At 40.7% G+C, this 23777-nt stretch overlaps 1 protein-coding gene across 1 annotated transcript; it reads left to right on the top strand.

Annotated features, from left to right (window-relative positions):
* The first annotated feature begins 2113 nt into the window (after positions 1-2113).
* On the top strand, positions 2114-22940 carry nipal2 (NIPA like domain containing 2). The gene is made up of 11 exons (XM_026293881.1): positions 2114-2359; positions 9956-10024; positions 10797-10965; positions 15775-15834; positions 16409-16530; positions 18330-18426; positions 18706-18841; positions 19130-19218; positions 22322-22385; positions 22475-22572; positions 22761-22940. The coding sequence occupies exons 1-11, from the start codon at positions 2273-2275 to the stop codon at positions 22865-22867; spliced, it is 1098 nt and encodes a 365-aa protein (XP_026149666.1). The 5' UTR covers positions 2114-2272; the 3' UTR covers positions 22868-22940.
* Positions 22941-23777: the final 837 nt, after the last annotated feature.

The raw sequence follows: 23777 nt of genomic DNA, 5'->3' as shown, positions 1-23777 counted from the left end.
CTGCACTCTTCCTCTTCACGTCAGAGTAATCACATAAAATGGGTCTTGATTATTATGGCAGAGAAAGCATGCTGGCTCAGGACAGAGCACAGGCACAAATGGAGCAGAATGAATACAGATGGAAACTGGAGACGCAGATTTCTCCAGTTTCCAGCTGAGCGTCAGACTGAGTCTCTGTGCAGTAATAATACATGCAGCGCATTAACAAAATATCACTCACATGTCCATCTGACTGGAGAGTATGTGCTCGCCATGCTGAGTCCTAATTGGCTCTCATGTCAAGCAATATTGTGTAACAGTTAAACAAGGTGACCTAAATACAGAGGCAGCTCCATGACAATAATTGGAACAATATGATCTGAAGGTGGAGATGGCACTGCATTGCATGGCTACTTGCAATTTATTTCTCCACTTCTTCTACTCCTGACAGGCGTTTTTTTAAACCTGGGCCACTGTGTCCTTCACATTTACTAGTGAAAACTCAGAACTATGCTGTGACTGACACTCTGGGGATGGAAAACGTTCTTGGACAGGGAGGACACTGATCTCCCCCTTTCCACCTTCTTCTTTAATCTGAAGTGATGTTGTTCATCACAGTTATCTGGCTGCTGCACCCCTGGCTGAGTGAGAAGCTGACAGGTCCTTGGCTTGCCTCTGTAAGTGACTGTTACTGGCAAGTCAATCAAATGACCACAAAGAGACACAAAAGAGCTACAAAGATGAAATGTGAATGAAGAGACTCACAAAACACGCAAAATGGCTATGCAGACATGCAGTATTTCCACAGGCAGACACATAGCAACCACAAACAGATGCAACAGGTGCAGCCTTGGCATCTTAAGCCATATCATCATCATCGTCCAATAGCTGCAGGCTGTTTGAAATTGCAAAATTGATATTCTGGTTTTGTTTTAATAGTCTATTATGCTGAATAAATAATATACTATTCACATACTGTTCACTTTGTTATTGAAGCTAATGGGTAATCTCATTTTGACTTACTCTTACTTACCTCAGGCTATATTGGTGTATCAAATAAATATATACAGTCAATCAGAGCCTTTTAAAGTCTGAGGCCTGTTTGAAATGCTTACTGTGTGAAGAGCCAAGCGTTCTTTTCTTTGGAATATGAAATAGTAATGCGACTGTTGGCGTGTGGCCCTTATTGCCAGTGTGTGTTTGTTAAGCGTACTGGTGTCATGAATGGCTGTTTAAAGATAATTTGGTTTAATGCTGAGCACAGCGGAACAAACAGGCGTTCATCTACTGACAGGCAGGAAGCAGGATCAGTGGGATCCCATGAAAAACAGCGCAACAACGTAGCTCGCTTCATCCCTTTGCGGACACATCCGCAGCTGGAGATCAGATGCGGCCCTTCTGATGCCTTGTTTGTTATGGTGATTCGTTTTCCACCTCCCTTTCAGCTGTTGATGAGGTTTCTCAAAAAGCGACGAGATGAAAAAAATAAGCAGAAACACCCACATGAAACACCTGTGCTTTGTAGGTGAGAATATCATCAGTCTAACAAGTGGGACATCATTACTCAGATTTCCCTGCCATCTTTGTTGTGTGCAGCCGGTGGCAACTCGGGCACAGGCCAATTCACGTTTCATTTCAGACCAAACATTATAAAACTTGTAGCCAAGTAGCTCTTTCCTCTGACCTCCAGTCAGAAGCCACAAACAGACCCAGCATTCTAACCAGCTGATTAGTATTCTGCTCCTTTCTAGTCAACATCGCTCAATAACCAAACAAGTGCTGCATCAAAATGATTGTTCAGTTCATTACGTGCCCGGTGCACTGCAGGAGTCCACTATATATCCACAACAGCAGCCGCACCTGCTCCGACATGCTGCCTTCAATTACACCGTGGAATGTTGTACATCAGAGAACCTGATCGCAAGTGAATATAAACAGTGTGCGAATGGAAACAAAGTAATTACACTTAGAATCTTTTTTTTTTTTAATCACAGCAGGCCCTCTTATATATTAATAACTTAACAAAATGACCTAGTGAACATAAACACACCAATACATTAATATAAGTCAGCGTCGTTAGAATCACTTTTTTTCCCGAACGCAATTGAAAGCGTCACAAACTCCAGATCCGCTTTCCAAGAATGAGGAACTTTTCCCTCTGAAGCGGAGGCGACGTGGGATGGATGGGACGGGATGCGGTGCAAAAACAGCTAACATGTGAAGAGAGGGAGAGTTGTAATCTAGGAAGAACACTGGCTCCTTAATATACGATACAGGAAAAAAAAAAAAAAACATGGCGAATTCAAGTTCTTCATTTGCGGCTTCTCGTATGACCACCGCTCTGGCTCACCAGGCTGAGATCATGGAAAACCCGCTCCGGGTGAGTTTATTTAAGTTGCATATCAGCCCAGATGTTCGGTGGGATTTTTAACTTTGAAGAACTTCCCTCACAAACTTTCATTTGGAGCAGGAAGTTACACACTAATGCACAACAGGAGATAAAGTTAGACTGTAAAAAAAAAAAAAAAAAGTCTTGGAAGTCAAACTACAGCTCTTTAGGTAATGAGCACTCTGTGGATGAGGAAGCCAGACAGCACAGAGATCTATCGCTCTTGGCACCTGTCAAAAACTATTTCCTAAAGTGAATGTGACTAAATCATTGTGGGGACAGGCTTTTCTTTCCTATGAACTTTTAACTTTGCAAAGTGGAGTCTGGATCATTAAGGTGAGTGTACAGTGTGTGCCATCTATTGGTGTAACCTATAATAAAATCTTTATTTTTCAGTATGCGCAAGTGTACAAATCTGTGTGTGTATGTGTGTGTGTGTGTGTGTGTGTCAGTCCTTGTTCTATGCAGAGAAACATTCTCCTCATGCTCATCTTCCCCTGTCAGTGTGTTTCTCCTTTTCTGCAATGTTTCCCCTGTGACATTACCAGTGGGGGGCAGAGAGAGATAGACGGAGACAGAGGAGGGAGAGGCGTGAGTAATGAGTAATGGCACATGGGTGGGCTGTGAGAGAATAGAGCTACTGTAAGTGTCCTGAACAACTGGCTAATGGTCCCAGCTCCCTGCTCTGTCCAACGCTACCCACTATCCCAGAGAACATCTTGACATCCAGGAGACAATCTGTGTCTGTTTCACACTTCACTGCCTTCTACAGCTGAAAATGTTTTCCTCGGTGTGACTGCAAATGTAGATGTTACACAAGTACTTAGTGTTTTTCAGAGTTTATGCCATTGGTTACCTACTATCAATAGATAACTGGTTCTGGTAATCATATATTATTAGAGTTCAACTGATATTGGTTTTTCTATGGCCAATATTGATACCAGTCTTTATAAATGCCTGGTAATTGGCTTAATATGCTTAGCTGTCGACCACTGGTAATTTTAAAAATAGCTAAAATTATCCAGGTCGACCTCTATAGATGTTACCTGACAGTATGTTTTCTAACAACGTATGTTGTCTAGGCATTTTTGGCCACAGCATGCATTTATTGGGCAGAGTACAGTGGATAGATGACTAACAATGAAGGGAGGGTCAGAAGGAGAGTGACAAGTATCAGAGGTTCCCCAGATCTGGAGACATAGCAGTTCTTTGAAACATGCACCATGTAGCGTTATCTTAATATGTGACAAATTAAACCTGAAGCAGTTTAAAAGTCAGTCTGAAAATTATTTAGGAAAGTTAAAGTACTAATACAATAAGGTAAAAAATAAACAGGAAAACAAGTGCAAGTACGTTACATTACAAATCCTGCATTCAAAATCTTACTCTGGTTACTGGCTCTGTAGAAAAATACCACTGTGAGTGTTACATCATTATATGCTGTACTATTTGATTGTTAATATTGATGCATCAATGTGGAAACAGCAATACTATTGTGTACATTTAGACAGTTTAGTCAGGTTTTCCCAAACCACAGGCTCTTGTTTCTTGTCTTCATGTCTGAGAGGCTTTTTGTAGCTCACTGCTTAAATGTGAGCTGAGTTTGCTGCAAGAGCTCCTGCACTACTAAAGGCAACACCGCTAGTTTCCATAGGGAGTGAAGGAGGTGGGTGATGGGAGACTGTAAAGCTAAAAATAACTGTTTAGCAGAAACACTTCTGCAACAAACTTGGCCACAGTACTATGCCTCATCCTTTTCTGATAAGAGCAGGACCTGAGGATGGTGATGATGGTCAGTCTGACGCTCTCACACTTTGGCCCAGTGTAAGTAATATATATAATTAATGACAGCAGACAGTCATAGTACACAGAGGATGAGAGCAAACATGTTGATTGTACTCATGGTGCCAACATCAGGCCAGACTATATATGTTGTACACTAGATATATGAATTAAATGGAGATTCAGTTATTTGCTGAGTATGCTGCTGCTCCCAGGGTAATAAATCATTTTAATACTAATGATGGCTTTGCACTGATTACTGTGAGTATACAAAATGGTACATTAAATAAGTTTTTCTCCAGTTGGTCTTGACCGTAATTATAGTCTCGACCGTACTTCAGTCAACATGTCGGTTGAGGTAAAGTGATAGCGTGGTTGCTATCATAAATAGTCCTCATAGTCGTCTGTCTCTGCGCTGACTCTACTCATGTCCATGCTTTTTCTGTACCCACCACCTCTGAGCAGAAACTGAAGGGCTTCATCCAGAAGTCAGCCCATCCCAGAGACAGACAGATCCCCATTGTCACTGGACACAAAGGGCAATGCTGTCCGTGTCTCTGTCCCTGGGTCAGTGTGTTAGTGAGGAGGAGGACGAGGATCAGTGCTGTTGGTCTCTCTGTCAGCTATCAAGGCCATTCAGCTTCTATCTCTTCAGCTCTAGTTTCGACTTATTCAGGCAGGAGATTCAGACATGAAGTTGGGAGCAGTTGAACATGCCCTGCAGGTGGACTAAAGTTTTGGTGGCCTGTTCTAGTAGTTATAGTTCACTTTGTGTACGAATTTACACAGTGCACTAACTGCATTTGAATTGAAGACATGCAGCACTAGAGTAATTCAGTAAACTTAGAAACACTGTGTTGAACAAAATCTGACACCACCGATTGTGTCTGGATGATGAATATGCTGACGCAGTGTAGACTTTGTGCTAGCTTTTGCTTTTCTTCATATAAATATTCAAACTCACTCGACTGGTGCAGTAGGGTTGATTTTGTTGCTCTGACTTTTGAGCACAGGCTTGAAGAAACACAGAGCTTTCTTTGATCTGTTGCCTAGTTTCCTCAATCTATACCAGTGGCAGGTTAAAGAATCTAATTACCTTCTCAGATTTTTATAGTGACTTTACTGACTATAGCAGTGGCATATATAAGACTATAGCAGTGGCATTAAAAATGTACCTACATGGTTATATATTTTTATTGTTCTCTTAATTTGCAACCCATGTTACAACCTATAAGTCCTGCATTCAAATTTTACTCTGTAAACGTAAAGAATGATCGGTAAAATATATTGAAGTATCAGAGCTAAATGTGCTCATAATGCGCAATGACTGTCCTTTAAAAAATTTTTTTTAAACTTTCTTTTTTTACAACATGAAATCTAACAGAAATGCAAAACAAAAACATTAGGATGAGGATGGGTCATTAACACAGGCTGGCACACAGGTACAGTTCATTACACAGGAACAAGTAGGAGAAACAGTGAACAGTGCTTTTTTTTTTTTAAAAAAAAAAAAAAAAAAAGGCATCAATCTGTGTTTCCCCAGAGCAACAATTCCATTTTATGTATTCAGTATTTCTCACTTTAGTATTTTTGCAATCAAACAGTGTAAGTCATCGTTTTCATAACAATACTGGTATAAAAGGTCACTCAAGCTGGCAAATTTACTATTTTCACCTTTTTTTTAGCTGCAACCATTAATCAACCCTTGATTCTCTAATCAGAATACTTTTTCATTCTATAAGGACGACCCATCACCGTGTAGTGAAGTTTAACAGTATATTCAGTCTAGGGAGTCTCGTGTTATAATATCTCTTACTTTTGTTGCTATAATGTTTTGTGGCGTGTAATGTTTGCAAAGCAAGCCAACAAGCCAGAGGCACTCCCAGTGAACCGGCCTCGCCTGTCTCAACTGCTCTGTTTGTTTTTCCTGTGACCGGAAAACCGTCTAACACTCACTCTCACTCTCACTCTCACTCTCTCTCTCTCTCTCTCTCTCTCTCTCTCTCCCCCCCGTTTCCTTTTCCTCACACCGTCCTGAGTGGAGTTGTCTCCCTCACTGAGTTGAGAATTATGCTCCTGCTGTGTGGGTGAGGTGCTTGATTCCTGCTGTGACCACCTGTACTGCAAATGCATGCGCTGTCTCTTTTCACCAACACAGAGACAACATAGAAAAAAAAAAAAAAAACAAAAGAATAATTTACTGTAATTTGGCTGAAGTCACTTGCTGCTAAGCTCAATTTGACATGTATGAATAAAAGCTGAGATGAAACACTCCTTACACTTCGAATTGCTACATCTCCTGTGTGAAGTCTGAAGGGTCCTCAGACTGAACATCTTTCTCTTTCTCTCTCTCTCTCACACACACACACACAGTCAAACACCTTATTCTGCCCTTGGCTCCTCTCAGTATTAACCAGCAGCCTCCTCCTGGGCTCAGTAACAGCAAAGCAGCCGACCACTTACACTCTGTCCTGTAAAGCTTGACGAGGTTATTGATCTTGGTTTAGTGAACAGAGCGCATCTGGCCTGAAAGATGACACCGTGTGTCTGATCATGAATTACCACAGAGCTGTAGTCATCTCTTATGCAGGCAGCCCAGCACACACTCTCTCGCTCTGTCTGTCTGCTTCAGTGTTCGAGTCTATCACTGCACTCCCACACACACGCACTTTTTTACCTTGATGTCCCATCAGTCCCCTAGGAATCTCATCATCAAGCCGCCCATCTGCTCCCCACTACAACCTAGCTCCTGTTTACCTCCGATAAACTGAAATCATCACATACATACAGATAAACACACACACTGAAGACATAATCCTGTTTACCTTTGCGTGGTATCTCCCTGCTGGAGATTTGTTAGAGGTCAGTGGATTCATCAGACTTAGTGTCAAGGTGCATGTGCAGAAAATAGAGGCAGATTGTGAAATGGAGCAGAGGACTGGACTGTATGTGGTGGTTTTAAATTTAAAATCACCCATAAATCCACTTGGCTTAAATTCTTTATTATTATGGCAAGGAGGAGAGTTGTGTTGTGCAACAAAGGATAGTGGCTTCACGGTCAAGTGCTGTTTAATCAAGTTATACTGGGTGTTGATTGAGTAGGTGAAAGTTAATTCAGGATAGTAGGTTAGTATATTAAGGAGAAAGTGACAGCTATATTTTCCCTTAGTTTTGTACTGTTTTTAGAAGAGGGGAAAGTTTGTTTTGGTGCATAACAGATTGTTTGGCAGCAGATGTAGATGTGTTACAACCATCACTACATCAGTGCCACTATTAAGTTGAGCTTTGTAGTTTAGAATGAAGTATCTTAACAGATTTCATACACACATTCGTAGCTCACATTCATTCAGAGGGAATGCTAACACTGAATCCTGTAGCACCATCATAGAGTCACAGTTTCAATTTACTTTTGTTTGGTTTATGAGTAAAATACCTAAAAACTAATGACATTCCCATCAGCCTCAGTGGTTATTAGCAAATGTTAGCATGCTAACATTTTATAGATTATTTCACCTAATAGTGAACTGTAATTTGTGCGGTTTTCATCTAGGTAGTAGATGTTGTACTGCTACCCCTGCCTTTCACCCAAAGAGAGCATGAATAGGGGCTACAGCAGATCCCCATGACCCTAAATAGGAATAAGCGGGTATGGATGGATGGATGGATGGATGGATGGATGGATGGATGGATGGATGGATGGATGGATGGATGGATGGATGGATGGATGGATGGATGGATGGATGGATGGATGGATGGATGGATGGATGGATGGATGGATGGATGGATGGATGGATGGATGGAATATGTTGCACAGTTTATCACACAGCGCAGTGAAACATAGTTAGCTGGCAACCTTGGAGGTACAGAAGAAGTGCAAATGTGGTTGGTGAGTCATGGCACGGCCTGTTGAAAATCAAGGTTTATGCCAAACAATTTCTATGTCTAAATGAAGGAAGCAGGTAATGGTTTGTGTGACCTATGTAACCCAGTGCGAACAAAATACTTCTGTATCTGTCAGATATTTGATTTTACATCTTAGACTTCATGCATACCCTTCCAATTTCATATTTCACCTCTGTGATAAAACATGGCCTCAGATGAGGACATGCTGGTCTCATTAAAAGAATGGCTATTAAATTGTGTAGACGTGTACCATCATTACTTTGTGTGGTGCTGCTCTATACACTTCACTGTAGTTTCTGAGGAGAATCGGCTTTTCCATACCGACTTGAAGACTAAGCCATAACGACAGTGTGAAGAACTGTTTTTTGTTATTTCTACTGTTTATGTGTAATAATGTGTTCAGACAGAGCGAAAGATGACCTCTGGATTATATGATAGTGATCAGCTGTTGTGTTGGAGACCAGACGAATTAATTTACCACAGTGCCGTTATCTCACTGTGAACTGTATGGATGTTATTGACAAAAACACAGTGCTAGTCTTATCTTTCAGAATGGCCCACTTAACCTGCACACTGAATGCCTCTACTCTGTGTAACTACACCTTCTTTCCCACCTTTCCCTTAATCCTAGCTCCTCCTGCTCACTGTTTCACTTTGCTTCATATCCCTTTGTTTTACCTCCCATCTCTGTTCTCTTTCTCACCACCCTATAATGTTCTTTCAAGGGATAAACACTTGGATGGGCTTGGCTCTTCGTTTCTCCCTATACAGTGATTGAGTTTCTTTTTTTAGCGTTTTATAATTCACATTCCGCCCCCACTGGGTGCTCTTCCATTTCTTTATAAACTTTGTCAGCCCACAGCCACAGGTATGTTTATAAGCCAAAATGAAATTTCCTCTTGGCAATCATTTTCCTAGTATAAGGAAGAAAGCAGCCTCACATATTTTTGGAAACACTTAAATCAAATGGATCCTATTTCTCCTTCCATCATTTGAACACCAATTATTCATTCCCCCTGAGAGTTGTTTTCAAAGAGAGGACCACATGAGTTTTCCTGGTATTAGACACCCTGTTTTCAAACATGAGACAATAAGAGTCCTATGATACAAGGCGTTTATGATAGGGCAGCATTTTTCAAGAGCTGAACATACTGTCATCATGGACTAGCAGCGTCTGGCAGTTGGTCCTCCAATATAGTTTATTAAATATGGTTTATGGCCAAATACCAGCAGAACTAAGAGATTCTCATCAGCCTCAGTCGAACTTTGTGTAGGAAATGTTGGCATGCTAACACAACGAGCCAACATACTGAAAACTAAACATTGACCTGCCACCCATTACTAGGTTTGTGATTTCAGCTTCATTCATCATGCAAAAATGTTTAAATAAACTTAGTGAAGCGTGAGCATTTCACCACTGTCACTGATAGCATGTTGCTGTTGTCACCCTCATGTATCATGGTGAGGGTATTTATGTGTCTTTATGTATTCTCCTTCAGGAATTCTATATCATGGGAAAGTTGGGGGATGGGGGGTGTTTTTGCATACATGTGTTAAATGTCTGTGTTTGTGTTTGGGCATATTTGTGAGAATGTGAGAATTTGATCATTCTGAAACCTTAGTAGTAGTAAACCTTAAGGGGAATTTCCTTGAGACTTAGTCTAACCTTAATGATAATTACTACTTATCAAACCCTAACCTTAAGCTAAGTCCAAGTCTAGACACACACTGAACAGAGCACTAATGGGGAACATTGTTCTCTGTGGTTGTCATGGAAATGACAGATGTGACAGATGGAGGGTGGACTTGCTGGGAGTATTGGGATGTTGGGATGTTTAGAACTGTTGTGTGAGAACTGGAGCATCACCTAAACTTCTGTCTGTTTGCTGTCTGTTTCTACAGTCCTATCTCCTGGGAATCATCATCTCTATATGTGGCAATATCCTCATCAGCATTTCACTCAACATACAGGTAGAAAGCCCTGGAATCCAGCTGTGCAGCACACACTCAGCACAGAACTGGCACTTAATGCCTGCAAAGATGCAATTTTCACCACTTACTACACAGCCATTACACTTATGTACAGTACACTTAGGTGCTGACTGACTGAGCGTCTTTCTAATAAAGTGGTTCTGAATTAAAAATTATAGTAAGAATAAGTGTAAACATAAGAAATAAACATATAAAGAAATAAAGCTTTAGAGACTATGTAAGTGTCTGTCTAAAATGATCATTGGGTTTTTTTTTCTATTGCAGGAATAACCGATTTCCCAAAATACCCAAAAAATGTCTGTTTTTTGATCAGATGCAAAAACTGCAAAAGGGACTATTCTGGCAGCGGCATGCACAATGTGTCAGACAGATTTAGAGGCTGAGACAGCTTCAACTAAACATGAAAAAGTGCTGGAAAAGGGTGATGTTTATTAGGCATTGCAAACTGACAGTGATCGAACTGGTAATGACTCTGAAGTATACATCTGCATATACCTTGTACAGCATCCCATCTCATTGATTTGCTTAATTGGTGTCATCCCTCTTTTGAGATCAAATGCTAATCAGCAGAGAATATTGGAATTTAATGCTGTGCAACAGCCACTGTTATAATGGCTGGTGGCAGCAGTATTATCTCATAAATTGCACCTTATTTTTCAAGCATTGTGTATTTGACTGCATTAGCATAGTTAATATCCATCTTATCCTGTTGCCAGGTCCACTTAATCTAAGGTCCCTCTCTCCCTGACAGAAATATGCCCATGTCCGTCAGTCTCAGCGTGGCTCCAAGCCCTACTATACCTCTGTGATATGGTGGTGTGGTGTGGTTCTCATGGGTATTGGGGAACTGGGGAACTTTGCGGCCTACGGCTTTGCCCCAGCCTCACTTATAGCCCCACTGGGCTGTGTGTCTGTCATAGGTAAGTGCAACCATTGTTCACTTATTCATCACACTGGTCTCCAAATTTTGGGAAATTATTGACCTCTGAGATAAAATGTGACAATTCTTGCATATTTTAATTAAATGAATTCCAAAACAGGTGATAAAGGTGCTGGTTGGCTAAAGTTTTCAAGATATTTCACGATAAAGACTTATAATTATCTATGTACAGGTAAGTATGTTTGCGTACAAGGGAGAAGGGTGTCTGGGAATCATGATGCCTTAGTTATGGTGTATAATTGCACCACTATTAATGCAATTTTGACCTGACCTGATCTTGGAAACTGGAGGCAATTAACACTCAGAACTTAATTTTCCTTTATTAGTGACCCAATTCTGGTCAAACTTAGCTACTTTCATTTCCGTGGCTTTCTCCTTGTAAACCAGTGTTACCATGCATGAAAGCAGGAGAGGTTGCTTACACAGGAAACAACAGCCCGTGTTGCCATGTGAAGCATGCTCTTGCAGTATCAATAAATAATGAGAGATATATGGTATAGCCATGATCCATCGATCCAGCATCTGTTCAGTTTATTCCTATCAGAAATCAGATTCCAGCTGACATTGGGTGAGAAGTGGGGTACACCTCGGATGGAACACCAGTCTATCACAACAAAACTCACTATTCAGTTATCACTTAAATTGTTTTCATCAGTTGTTTTCTGACATCTCTACCTGCTCCTGATTCATGTAAAGCAACAATTGCAAAAACAACTCTTGAAACAATAGTGGTTATTGCTCTAACTCAACTCTTAAATGCTTTGAATATCTGTGCATTTCCAGCACAATACCTTGCACAAATAAAAGGGCAAGAAAAAACGTTTTTTCATTTCTATGTATCACAACTACACAAATGCCAGCACTGGTGAATAGGTCTTAACCTCATTTAAATGGGGTCTCTCATTAAATGAGATCTTGGGCTGGCGTCAGTGGCAGTGGTATTTGTATCCACTGCTAGTATACTACTGCACTTAAATCCAGGAGATGAGTATGCACATTTTCACATTTCAAATTTTATAGATGCTTTGAGAAGTCAAATTACTCTTGACATGATAAATACAACAGCCCTCTCCGGAAATGGTCATTTTCACAGCCCACAGCATGAACTAAGCCAGATTCATTAGCCAATAAAAACAAAGCTGTTTGGTTGCTACAGCTGGCAGCCTCTCAGTGCAAACACTCTACACGCAGGTTAAATATTGAACAGGTTCCTTTCTTTCTTCCTGCCACCCATTGCTCAGTGCACTGGAGGTGGTGGCGAGTCATGGATATTAATGACAGCTATTACTCTGACGTGTCAAACGATTTTCCTGTAGTCACCACAAATCTTGTTCAAAAGGCCTTGTCTTGTTCATGGTAGTTTTGTGTGGTCTTGTACTTGTTTCGGTGAGCAATTACTTCATAAAATGCTTTTACCACAATAAACAGGCCTTCAGTGCTGTGTTCTACTGAAAGCAGCAACGTCTCACTGCTGTTTCAGTGTGTGTAAACCTGCCATTTACATGGGAGATTTATGTCGCATTGAGGTGTGCTTTAATAACAATTATTAAGGATGAAGCCAGAGATGAAGAGGTGAAAAGAAAATAAAGGAGAGAAAGGTGCGACATGGTCTGTCCTCCTCAGAGCTAACAAGTGGAGCTGAGGGGATAATGTGCAGGTTGCTGTCTGTCACTGTGACTCCACCTCTCACCTCACACTGACTCACACTATATGCAAATGAGAAAACACACACACACACACACGCACACAAATGCTTGTGTAACTGTAGTGGTGTGTAAAAACACCCAGGTCTAGCAGATTGTCTTAACCAGATATGCACTGTAGACTAACACACATACATACCCCTGTGGCTCTTCTATGCCCATTGTTTTTGCACACAAGAGCTGTGTAGGCTCACTGCAAGAGAGGGGGCAGACAGCAGGAGGCCGTGGGTGAGCAAACATGAGAGAAGCAAGTGGATTGGTGGGTAGAGGTGGATAAAAATGAGGTTGCATGCTGAGAAGCGAGTGAGGTGAGAGTAGAAAAAGAATATGAATGAGATAGCACAACAGGCAGAGATACGCAGTACAGCATACAGGGTGGGCAGCAGAAGCAGAGAAACGGGATCAGGAGAGCTGATGATGCTGCTGTCATCCGCCTATCCGAGCATGTCTCAGTGGCGCTCTGACGCTCCATGGAGAGCAATTACTACTGTCCCTCATCCACGGAGTCCACCGGTCTCTATTAAAAACGACAGCATCATTCCAAATGCTGTTGTATAGAGCAAAGAATCAGCACTCCCTGTTAGATGCAATGTCATCACATGCAAAATAAGAAGACTGGTGGGAATAAACACATACCTGATTCACATACTGCATCCGCATCACTTGCAGATGTCAGACCTGCAGCACTGTAGCTCTCACTAATATGTGTTGTTTAGCAGTCAGGTAGATCCAGTAGATCGTTGTTTTTAATTGATAAAGGGAAATGGAACATTTTTGAAAAAGACGTTACACCACAGTCCTTATGGTATTTCTCGAAGTCATTCAGACTCAGAACGTTACATTTTAAACGTCTAAATATTACAAATATTACAAATCTCAAAACTCCTGTGCAGCACCTATAATACATCTACCCATCAGCTATAGCTGCTTATCTTTCAGGGGGTTGCTGGAACCAATCCCAGCTGACACAAGGAGAGCATGTAAACACCACGCAGGAAGGCCCCGGCTGGTCGGCAGGTTTAAACGCAGACCTTACTTGCTGCAGGCAACAGTGTTAAACACTGACATTCACATTGACAGCTCACTACATTCTTTCATTTGTGACACTGTGGCCATACAATATGTGCGGTGTAGTAAGAGTTCTTACACTGGTGCTTCTCTGGCAGCCAGATATTTATTTTATTCATGTCAGATCTGTGTGGTGAAGCGATGTTTGATGTGTCGTGTTTTTCCACAGGGACATTCTCATTACCACACATCTGAGAACACGCATATAGAGGGCAGTACTGATCTGATGCACACACACACACACACACACACACGCACGCGCCTCCATAAAAATGCAGAGGCAGTGACAGAACTGTGTACCCCAGAGGTTCTTCTTGCCACATTTTTCATTTTATCAAGCCGTGTGAATCTCACTTTGTATGGAGTTGCTATGGTTACTTGTTGGATCCAGCTGGTCCCAGTGGCAAAGGAGTCCTAAATGTGTATAAGAACATGCTTGCAGAATGAAATATTTAACAACTGTTTCATCAGAATTCCAGCAAGACTCATACAACAAGACTTATAAATTTCCATGTTTCCTAGTGAAGACACACTATTGGCATCATGCTGTATATAGTTACAGCCAATGGTAGAGTCATGGTTGTTTGTAGTAAATCTTTTCATGGCTTGGACGAGTGCTACCTGCTAACATGTGTGAAACCATACCGCAGTTGAGCTGTGCAGTCAGTGTAACATCCTGAGAGCCTGCCAGTCATGCCACCACACCACAGTAATCCCAGGCGTGACATACTGCGTCTCTGACAAATTCATCTGTTTATACTCTGCAGCTAATCTCGTTATTCTGGCGGGAGATCCTGTACACAACCTCAAACTGCCTGTCTGTTTTTTTTTTTTTCCTGTATTTTACACCAATTTTACTATTCAATAATTGTGTGTGTCTGAGTGGCATCACCTGCATGCCTGTCTGGCTGACTGGCAGTGGCTCACTGTAGTTGAGTCCAAGCAAACACATCTGCTACAGCTGTCTGTGCTGAACTATTGGTGACATAGCATCAATCCAATAATTGAAGTGAACTGAGCTACTGTGCAAAGTCATTTGAGTGGTAAGGACCTCCACCATGTCTGCCATGTTGTGTTGTGTAAACTGACCTCCTCTCTGTGACAGGCACTGTCACTTGCATCTCTGTTTGCCCCCCCTGTCAGCCTGTCTGCTGCCTGTTTGTTTTCTGTCTCAGGCAGTTAGTCCGCCTGTGTAGCCATCCATCTGCATGTCTGCCTGTTTATCAGCATGTCTCTGTATTCATGCATGTGTCTCAGTGACAAACCAAATGCTGTATGTTTATGCATCTCCCTCAGTGTATATCCTGGGGAAACATTAAGAAGACTAATCTGAGGCTTAGCTCATGTGACACTGATTGCTTTTCAGTGTTGCAGTTTTTGACAATAATATTGATGCATGGCTTCATGAAAAACGTGGGCATGGAACAGCACCTCGCTGTAATGTGATGCTGGTGTTGAAGTCCTTAAGAGTTCCATTTGTCTAAGATTTTATCATCCTGATCAATACAAACATGGCGAGCATTGTGTGTGAAGCAAGTGGACATGTATTTATAGTATCACTCTGTGCACATGTGAATCGCTGAGTCCTTGTGTACATATAATACTAAATATAATATATATGCACATTTAAATGAGGAACAACAGGGACTATCTCACACTGCATACTACCCAGTAAAATCAGATTAATGCTCCTCCAATCACAGTACACAGCAGTGAAGTCTGTTTGTAATTATTTTTAACAAGTCAGTATTCAGTCAAGTATCAGACCTTGCTGCTGATTAAAAGTAAAATAAATCATCCAGAATATGAGGTCATCTGAACAACAATTATGTATTTATAGTCATGAGATATGCACCGATTGTGATGTTATTTGGATAAACAAGTTGCTTTCATGCTACAGTTTAAATTGTATTATGCCTAGGTTATGTTAAATGAAACATGATTGTGTTAAAAAGAGACTAGACTGCAGCAGTTGTGACTGGCAGTTAAACTAACGGGCATATATTTTCACTCTCCAGCCAGTGCAGTCATATCTGTGGTTTTCCTCAAGGAGACGGTCCGGCCCTCTGACATTGTTGGTAAGCAAATACTTAGTTTGAGTCCGCTCAGATTGCTGCTTTGAATTCAGACATAACGTTTAGATTTCCCAAACTAACCCCACAGATGATTCTCAATGTGGAAAAAGACAAAACAAATCAAGCATACTTGAGTTTCGCTAAGATCGAAATCAAACATTTTATTCACAGGCATTCAAAAGCCCAAATCCATTCAACACACCGACCCTGCTGTATTGTTTTATGGAAAGCTATTGTCATAATTTGTGGAGTCTCCTCCTAAATGACGTGCCTGTGATGGTCATCACAGTAATGATCATTACAGCTTCTTGATTGGAAATTTATATAAGCACCACACAGCTCTACATATTATTGTATGAATGTTTTATTTATAAAGGTGGGAATTACTAACAGCAAGCTCTGTTTATTTAGTGCCCTGCTTATACACCAACAATAAAATATAATTAAAATGACAAAAAGAAAACATACTAGATTGAATCGAGAAACAGGATTATCACATTTACCAGCAGCAGTAGCTCAAATGTTAGGTGGTTATTTTTCACTACAGTCTCACAGCTTTCTACTCTTTCTTCCTTAGGTGGCACCTTGGCAATAACAGGAACCTATGTCCTGGTGACCTTTGCCCCCCACACTTCCACGCACATCACTGCTCACCTGGTCCAGTATTTTGCCATCAGCTGGCACTTCCTGCTTTACATTGTATGTCAATCTTTAAAACACTTCCGAGTTCTTGTATCCATAGGGCCGGAAAATGACGAAATTAGTCCATGCACCCCTGACAGATCTGGTTCTGACTTGTGTTGTAGCTCATATTGTATGTAAGACCTCACTTGTTTTTGCACTCAGTATTAAAATACTGCCCCCAGCTCGTGGTCTGCAACTGCATTAACACTAACCAGTGTCCTCTCCTACTCCATTTACGCCTCAGGGAGGACTGCCATAAACATAGCCGTTACCATAGTTACACATCTGAAGCAAAGCACAGAGCTGAAACAAAGTGTTTTTCTCAAAACCTACTCATCACAAAAATGTAAATGTTAGCTCCAAATGTGAACACTAGTGTTGGTCGTAAGCCCACCTTAGATCTTTGAAGGAAGATTTTTGCAGCTTGAGGTCATATCCTGCTATTTTTCTAGCTCTCCCATGACAGCAGTAAAGTAGCACAGGCAGCTTTGTGTTTTCTACCTTTCAGGTTAAACTGCTCTGGCAGAAATGCAATGCTTTGAATATTCAAGTGCCGAAACCCACTGTTTTGTAATAGAAAGCATGACACCTCCGATTTGTTATTCATGAAACTACTGGTAGAAGTCTTGAATGCCACAGAGAAAATCTAGCATATTGCATTCATGACATGCATATATATTTTTGCATTTATTCTCTATTCAGGTATAAAATCTTGCCTAAAAAAGAAGATCCTATAAAACATATATTGATTTTGTTGAGACTAATCAGAGAGGTGCTGATTTACTCTCTTTCAAAACCTTGAATATTCTGATAACCTGCACATAATCCATCAAAAAAAAAAAAAAAAAAAAAAAAAAAAAGCAGAGACAAACCTACTAGGATAACAGCTAGCAGCTCATAAGGGGTGCTAGACAGTGGTGTAAACAATGACTTTGTGTCCGGGTAGCAGTGCCATCATTATTCAGGGCACAACATTTCTCTCAACCTTATTTCCCCATTCTATGATCAATCTAGTTCTGTTTGTGCAACAGATGCAAACACATTCAGAGACAAGAGCAGTTATTGGATGAAAAATGTTCCAGCAGATATAAGGAAAATACAGCTGGAGAGACAGACACATTTTTTCAGTCTGTCTGCCTCTGGCTGCAGTAATGGATGATGCGTAAAATACCATGCTGTTTTCCATTTCTGGAAATACATTGTGAATACGGCTCAACTTGCCAAGGAACAACCTTCATCAAGTCTGGGATTAACTCTAGGTGGTGATTAATCAGGTGAAAATGAAATATCCATCACTGTCGTCTCCTAATTTCCAGAGGTCATATTATCAAATCATTTTATCTAGAAAGGCTGCGTGTCGTTCACAGTGTGCGCTGTGTTAAATGGAAGCCTGTCTTTCTAACAAGAATAATGAAATGTCACAATAAGCTCTCTGTTTAACATACTTATAGAGACACTTAAAGGTCAGCTTACCCTTTTTTTCCCTTAATTCCATTCTGTACTTCCCTCTTATTCTCCCACCATTAGTGCTGTGTCGTGTTAAATCAGAGGCCTTTTAAACTGTTGAATGCTGTTGGACTCACACAGACAGCCCCAAGCCCTTCTCATTACAGACCAGCATTTCATTTCATTTCTCTGCCACGGCCGTTTGTTTCAATTAAAGTGTGCCGCTCCCTGCCCGCGTACACCACAGTGTGATGCAGACGAGATGATCAGTAAAAGTGCAATCTAACACCTATTCACACTTTAATTTTCTGTGCAAAGTTTGAGGAAATGGAGTCTCTGTTAATGACTCTCTCACGCTCTCTCAACAGCTTATTGAGGTCATCATCTTTTGTATCCTGCTCTACCTGTACAAGAGGAGAAATGTGAAGCACATCGTCATTGTGATGCTGCTGGTGGCCCTGCTCGGTATGAACAAGTGGAAGCTGCCTGACTAAGTGTAGAAGTTATAGATTGAACCGTTTTAGGATGTCAGAGGTTGCTTTGTTGCCTGGCTACCAAAAATGGAACCATGCTTTTATCATTCCTATGAAGAGCTGATGCTCTGGGTAGAGCATGATGGAAGAAAATAATTTGCTGTAACTCACTGAGAGACAATTAACAGCCTCCACAAATCAGCATGAGCCAGTGAGAAAGTTCTTCTTTGCTCCAGGGTGAAGTGATTTTTTTGCTTCTGTGTTGCTGCAGCCTCCGTGACAGTCATCTCAGTCAAAGCTGTGTCAGGGATGATCACAGAGTCGATAAAAGGCCAGCTACAGCTCATCTATCCCATCTTCTACGTCATGCTCGTCGTCATGGTCGCCTCCTGCGCCTTCCAGATCAAGTTAGTTAAAGTTTTCTGTCTCTACTTCTGTTCGTCTTCTCTTCTTTCACTTTTTAGACTTTTATTATTGCTGAAATCCCACATGTTCGCCACAACCTACATTCAGTTTTGCCCTTCCGATTCCTGAACAAACTAAAGAAAATAACATATTCTACATGGTGACAGTGTACAACACACCTAGAGGATTGTGATGGATACTGTAAATAAACTGCTACGTAGTGCCACTGTAATCAAGGTCACTCTATTCACTGCATCTCTCAAGACCCCTTTTCTCTTTTCTCTCCACAGATTTCTCAATCAGGCAATGAAAATGTTTGATGCCACAGAGGTTGTTCCTATCAACTTTGTGTTTTTCACTGCAAGCGCCATTGTTGCAGGTATGCCACCAATAACACTGCTTTTTGTTTATCAGCTTAAGGTATAGGGCAATGCATACATCTCGATTGTAAGTTAAACTCCTGAGGATCCATCCTGCAAAACTCTGCATTATGTAATTTCACCAACCCACCAGTGGTGGGGACCAATCAGTATCATTTAGGGGTGGGACAAAGGTCTGTGGTGAGGACAGCCAGAAGTGACTGTTTCAAACAGTGGCAGCAACAACAATGCACAGTGTTTAATAACATGAATATTTGACTTACGAAAAACAACACAAGTCATAAACCGACATGTTCACTAATAATGGTAGCAACCCATGGCCCCTCAGCAATTTGTTGGTCTTAATCTTTGGCGCAGTTACTATGTTAGTGACTTGTTGCTTTAATTAGCTGAAATTAATTACTGTTGGCAGGGTGACTGACAGATGGCTTACCCAATCGCCTGCCAAATAATTGTTTGAAAGCACCTGCCCTTTCCAAAAGGTGTCTTAGGGTGTCCTCCTACCTGATTCTGTGTGACAAACCATCTGGTGTGTCCGGCTAACCAAATTCCACTACTACTACTACTACTGGTAGTTCCTGTGTAACCTCATATAGCTTACTAATAGCCAAAAATAATTAGAAATGTCCAAAAACACTTAAAAAAACATCAGTGGCCCACATTTTTGCACTGGGTGGGTTGTTTAACCCTTTAACATTCAGATCAACCATTTGGTAGAGCACATTCTTGTTGAGAAAATCTGTCGAACACAGGACCCATACAAACAAAATGTGGGGTCTAAAAAAAAAAAACCCACTGATTATTTGTTGTTTTTACTGATTGTTATTATTTCCCTATGGAGATAGAAAAACAACAACATTGTTTTTCTTAGTGGGGATAGTGTTTGTTTTGTAAACAACCACAGCTGCACTTGCCTGTTAGGAGGAATGTTTGCCATGATCAACATCCTCAGCATCTTATTAGCAGCAAACACAAAGTGCAGCTGAGGGGAACGTCTTTGGTTTTGCATGTTTGTGGCTATAAGCCAAAGTAGGTCTAGTTCCTAAATTATCATGTGTTTAAAATATTTAGTCTGGACCCAAGTGGTCTAAAAGAAAAAGAGTTATGTATTTCAGGTATAGTACAAATTGCACAAGAAATATAAAAACAGTGTTCAACTGTTTGATTCACCAAAAATATATCATGTATAAGGTATGCAGACTGCAATTACATAAATTCTTCTAAAACTCAGCAGCAGGGGAAAGCACAGTAGAGCATCACTGCTTAATGGATTCATTCATGTATAAGTGCGGATCAGCAGGGCACGCTGAGGGTAAAAATAAAAACAGGTCCATACCTTTGATGAGCTCTCTCAATGGAAGTAAACATAATGTCTTTTGTGCGCGTTGAACCTTTTCATTAGTCCTTCCATTCATTCTTGAAATTGTGACTCAGACCAGGGGCGGTTCCAGGATCAGACTTTTAGGGGTGCTCAGCTCCTCAGCAGAACTTGACGTTTATTCGGTTCCTTATACCCAGTGCTCTTTCTGCCTCCTCTCTCCTGGACACTGCTTTGGACAGTGTCATTTTATAGAAGCCCGTTTCCGTCACTGGGATGAAAAATAAAACGACCCCCTGAGTCAGAAATACTTTCTCGACATTCTCACTTAGAACTCACAAATAACGAGAACTCGCGGGATCAAACGTCACTTCGTTACGCACTCCTTTTCATTGTCGGTCCTATTGTAGTAACGTTATGTCTTACACAATACGTTAAAAGACACTCATGTTGTTGGCGTAATTCAACAAGCTTGTCTTCAATGAGCCCTTTGGCGCGGGTTAGTTTTAATTTGCTACCGTGAGGCGGAAAGGTACACGACATCCGGTTGGTGACGTTTTCAGGAATGCTCCCTCTCATTGGCTACTGGGGGCATTCTGTTGGCGCGTTCCCCGATCAGCAATAATAAATATATTATTTCTATTTATGATCGCGGCTCCTATACGGAGCATTAAAATATTCATGTTGACACAATGCTTAGTTTAATCATAAAAAGGATATGGGACCAATATTATAAACATCCATCTACTTTTATTGCTTTTTTTGCACTTTAACATATTTTATAATAATGTCTCACACAAAATAGGGATGTTTTTGTTTCATTTTTACTATAAATCATTTAATGTGAAGTGTATTTGGGGGACAACCCCCCAAAGTCTGCTAGTATATATTGCTCATTTCAATATATGATTTTAACACTGCTGCTGAAATACAGTAAATTAAAATAACACCAGCCTTATATGTTAAAAATTGTGTGCTGGAATAGGTAATTCATGACACAACACAGTGGACCATGATAAATGTGACGATTCACTGCTATAGTGCAAATAGGAACCACACAAGACTCCTTACTCAACGAAAGGCTCCTGGATAGTGTGCCATCAAGAGATGTCATTTTGAGCCATTTTCAGTGCTGCTGCTCCAGCACTCCTAAACATCAACAGAAAATAGCAGCTTTTTGTGTCAGTCTCTTAGAGTGATAAAACAACAGCTTCTTTCCACCATTTTGCACTGATGTACCATACAGAAAGACATTTATCAGAGGGAGGATGAAGCCACAAGGCGTGTGACATTTTAAGTTACTCACCTTGTGAAATTCCCGTTCTCCTGTATTACTACTGCTTTCTCTGCCTACACATATAACCCACAACTGACTGCTTTGAACAACAAATTGTTGATGCATTATGTCTGGCAGTATGAAAACATCTGGAGGTGGACTTCTGCAAGATTAGCTTTGTTCCACTTTGAAGAAAATAACTGTTTTGGTACTAACCTGGTCATAGCAGCAGACTTGCAGACAGTAAACAGAAAAAGTGAAGATGCGGAATGTTCTTTGCCGAGTGAGATGGTCATGGAGAAGAAAATAATTTGGATGAGGAGTCATCAGTGATCCTAAAATACTTCTGAACTGCACCATTCAGTAAATAATAACACTGTTTCACCCCATTGCTAAGTTTGCTCAACATTTTCAATGGAGCGTTTCACAAAAACAAAGCACTACAGATACATATTCTGTTACTCTGAGTGAAATGAAGTGCGCTTTAATAGACTTTTTCATTTTGCAGGGATAGTATTTTACCAGGAATTTGAAGGCTTGGCTTTACTTAACATTTTTATGTTCCTGTTTGGGTAAGTATCCCAAAACACAGCGGTAATTCATTTTGAAATGGAATAATTATTTTATGATGACATCACTTCTCCCTAATTCTGTTTTCCAGTTGTCTTCTCTCTTTCATTGGAGTGTTCCTGATAGCACGAAACAGGCCTAAAATAAAACAACAAGACCGCAATTTCATCGCGATGGACAGGATCCCTGGTAACAACTTTTAATCAGCTCTCTTCATAACAAACTATGTTGCATTCTGACCTATTGGTATTAGGTACAGTGCATTGATTAGCCAGCAGAGACAATATGAATCTGCTGGCAGTGACCCTTTATTTATCTGACCGCTGCAGCCCCAGCAGCAGGGTCCATCGAATGAGCTGTGCTGTTTGTGTTCACAGGGAGAAGGCACACAGACAAAGTGCAGCCTGAGGCAAAGACTCCAACATACGGATCGCTGGCAGCCAAACTCATGTGCAACAGAGCTGGCCAAACAGACGATTCATAGGACCAACTCCATCTGCAGGGACTGTAATTTTGGTGGATTTGTGTATTTGTGTATGCCTCCTGGGCACTTTAAAACCATCTCTATCTATAGAAATAAATAGTCACCAGCTCAAACCAGTGTCAGTAAAGCATCAGAATTCTTGACAACATTGGTGTGAAATTTGATGCCAAAAACGACAAGTACTGTATGTCTCTCAAAGAAGCTCTATTGACCCTAAAAAAAACCAAAACATTTTGTCAGTATTTCCAAATGAGTACTCAGTAGTATGCAAAAAAATATGCTATGGATCAAATTGCACGATCAGATGCCTCACAAATGAATGATGTAAACTAAATCAATTTATCAGTATCAGTAAACAAGGTCGTGGTAGTCCAGTAGTCTAAAGATTTCAATTCATAAAGAAAAATAAGTGCTCTACCGCCCTCTAATGGTCAGGGAAACTCAAAGGTGACCACCCAATTATAAATCAAGTAAATCTGAGATGATGTAAATTTAATTTCAGTGAAATGACAAAACAGCACAATATTAGCTTTATAAACCATTCTTCACTGTCCATCAGTTACATTTGCTCACTTTTGTATGGAAACTTTGAAGAACAACTTATACAATACAAATCATCTAAAAAGCATTAATTTGTGGCCTGCCTGTCCATCTTCACCTTAAATAAACCTTAAACTACATACTCCACTGAACTGCTACCAAACTTTAGTGTTGCCAAGCAACAAAACTCTTATCTGCCACCTACCCATTATGGGATGTGTGGGAAACCACTGTTCATGCCAGTGTAACTATAAAAAGTATGAATCAGCTTTTCAGTGCATTTACTATAATAGCCAGGCTATAATGTGTAGTTTTACAGGGATTAAAGTGACAGTAATTACACAGATGACATATTCCATCGAGTGCGGTA

The sequence above is a fragment of the Mastacembelus armatus genome, chromosome 16 (assembly GCF_900324485.2).
Source record: "Mastacembelus armatus chromosome 16, fMasArm1.2, whole genome shotgun sequence".
Classification (NCBI taxonomy): domain Eukaryota; kingdom Metazoa; phylum Chordata; class Actinopteri; order Synbranchiformes; family Mastacembelidae; genus Mastacembelus; species Mastacembelus armatus.
Note: the sequence above shows the minus strand (reverse complement) of the source record. Positions and strands in the feature narration are given on the sequence as shown.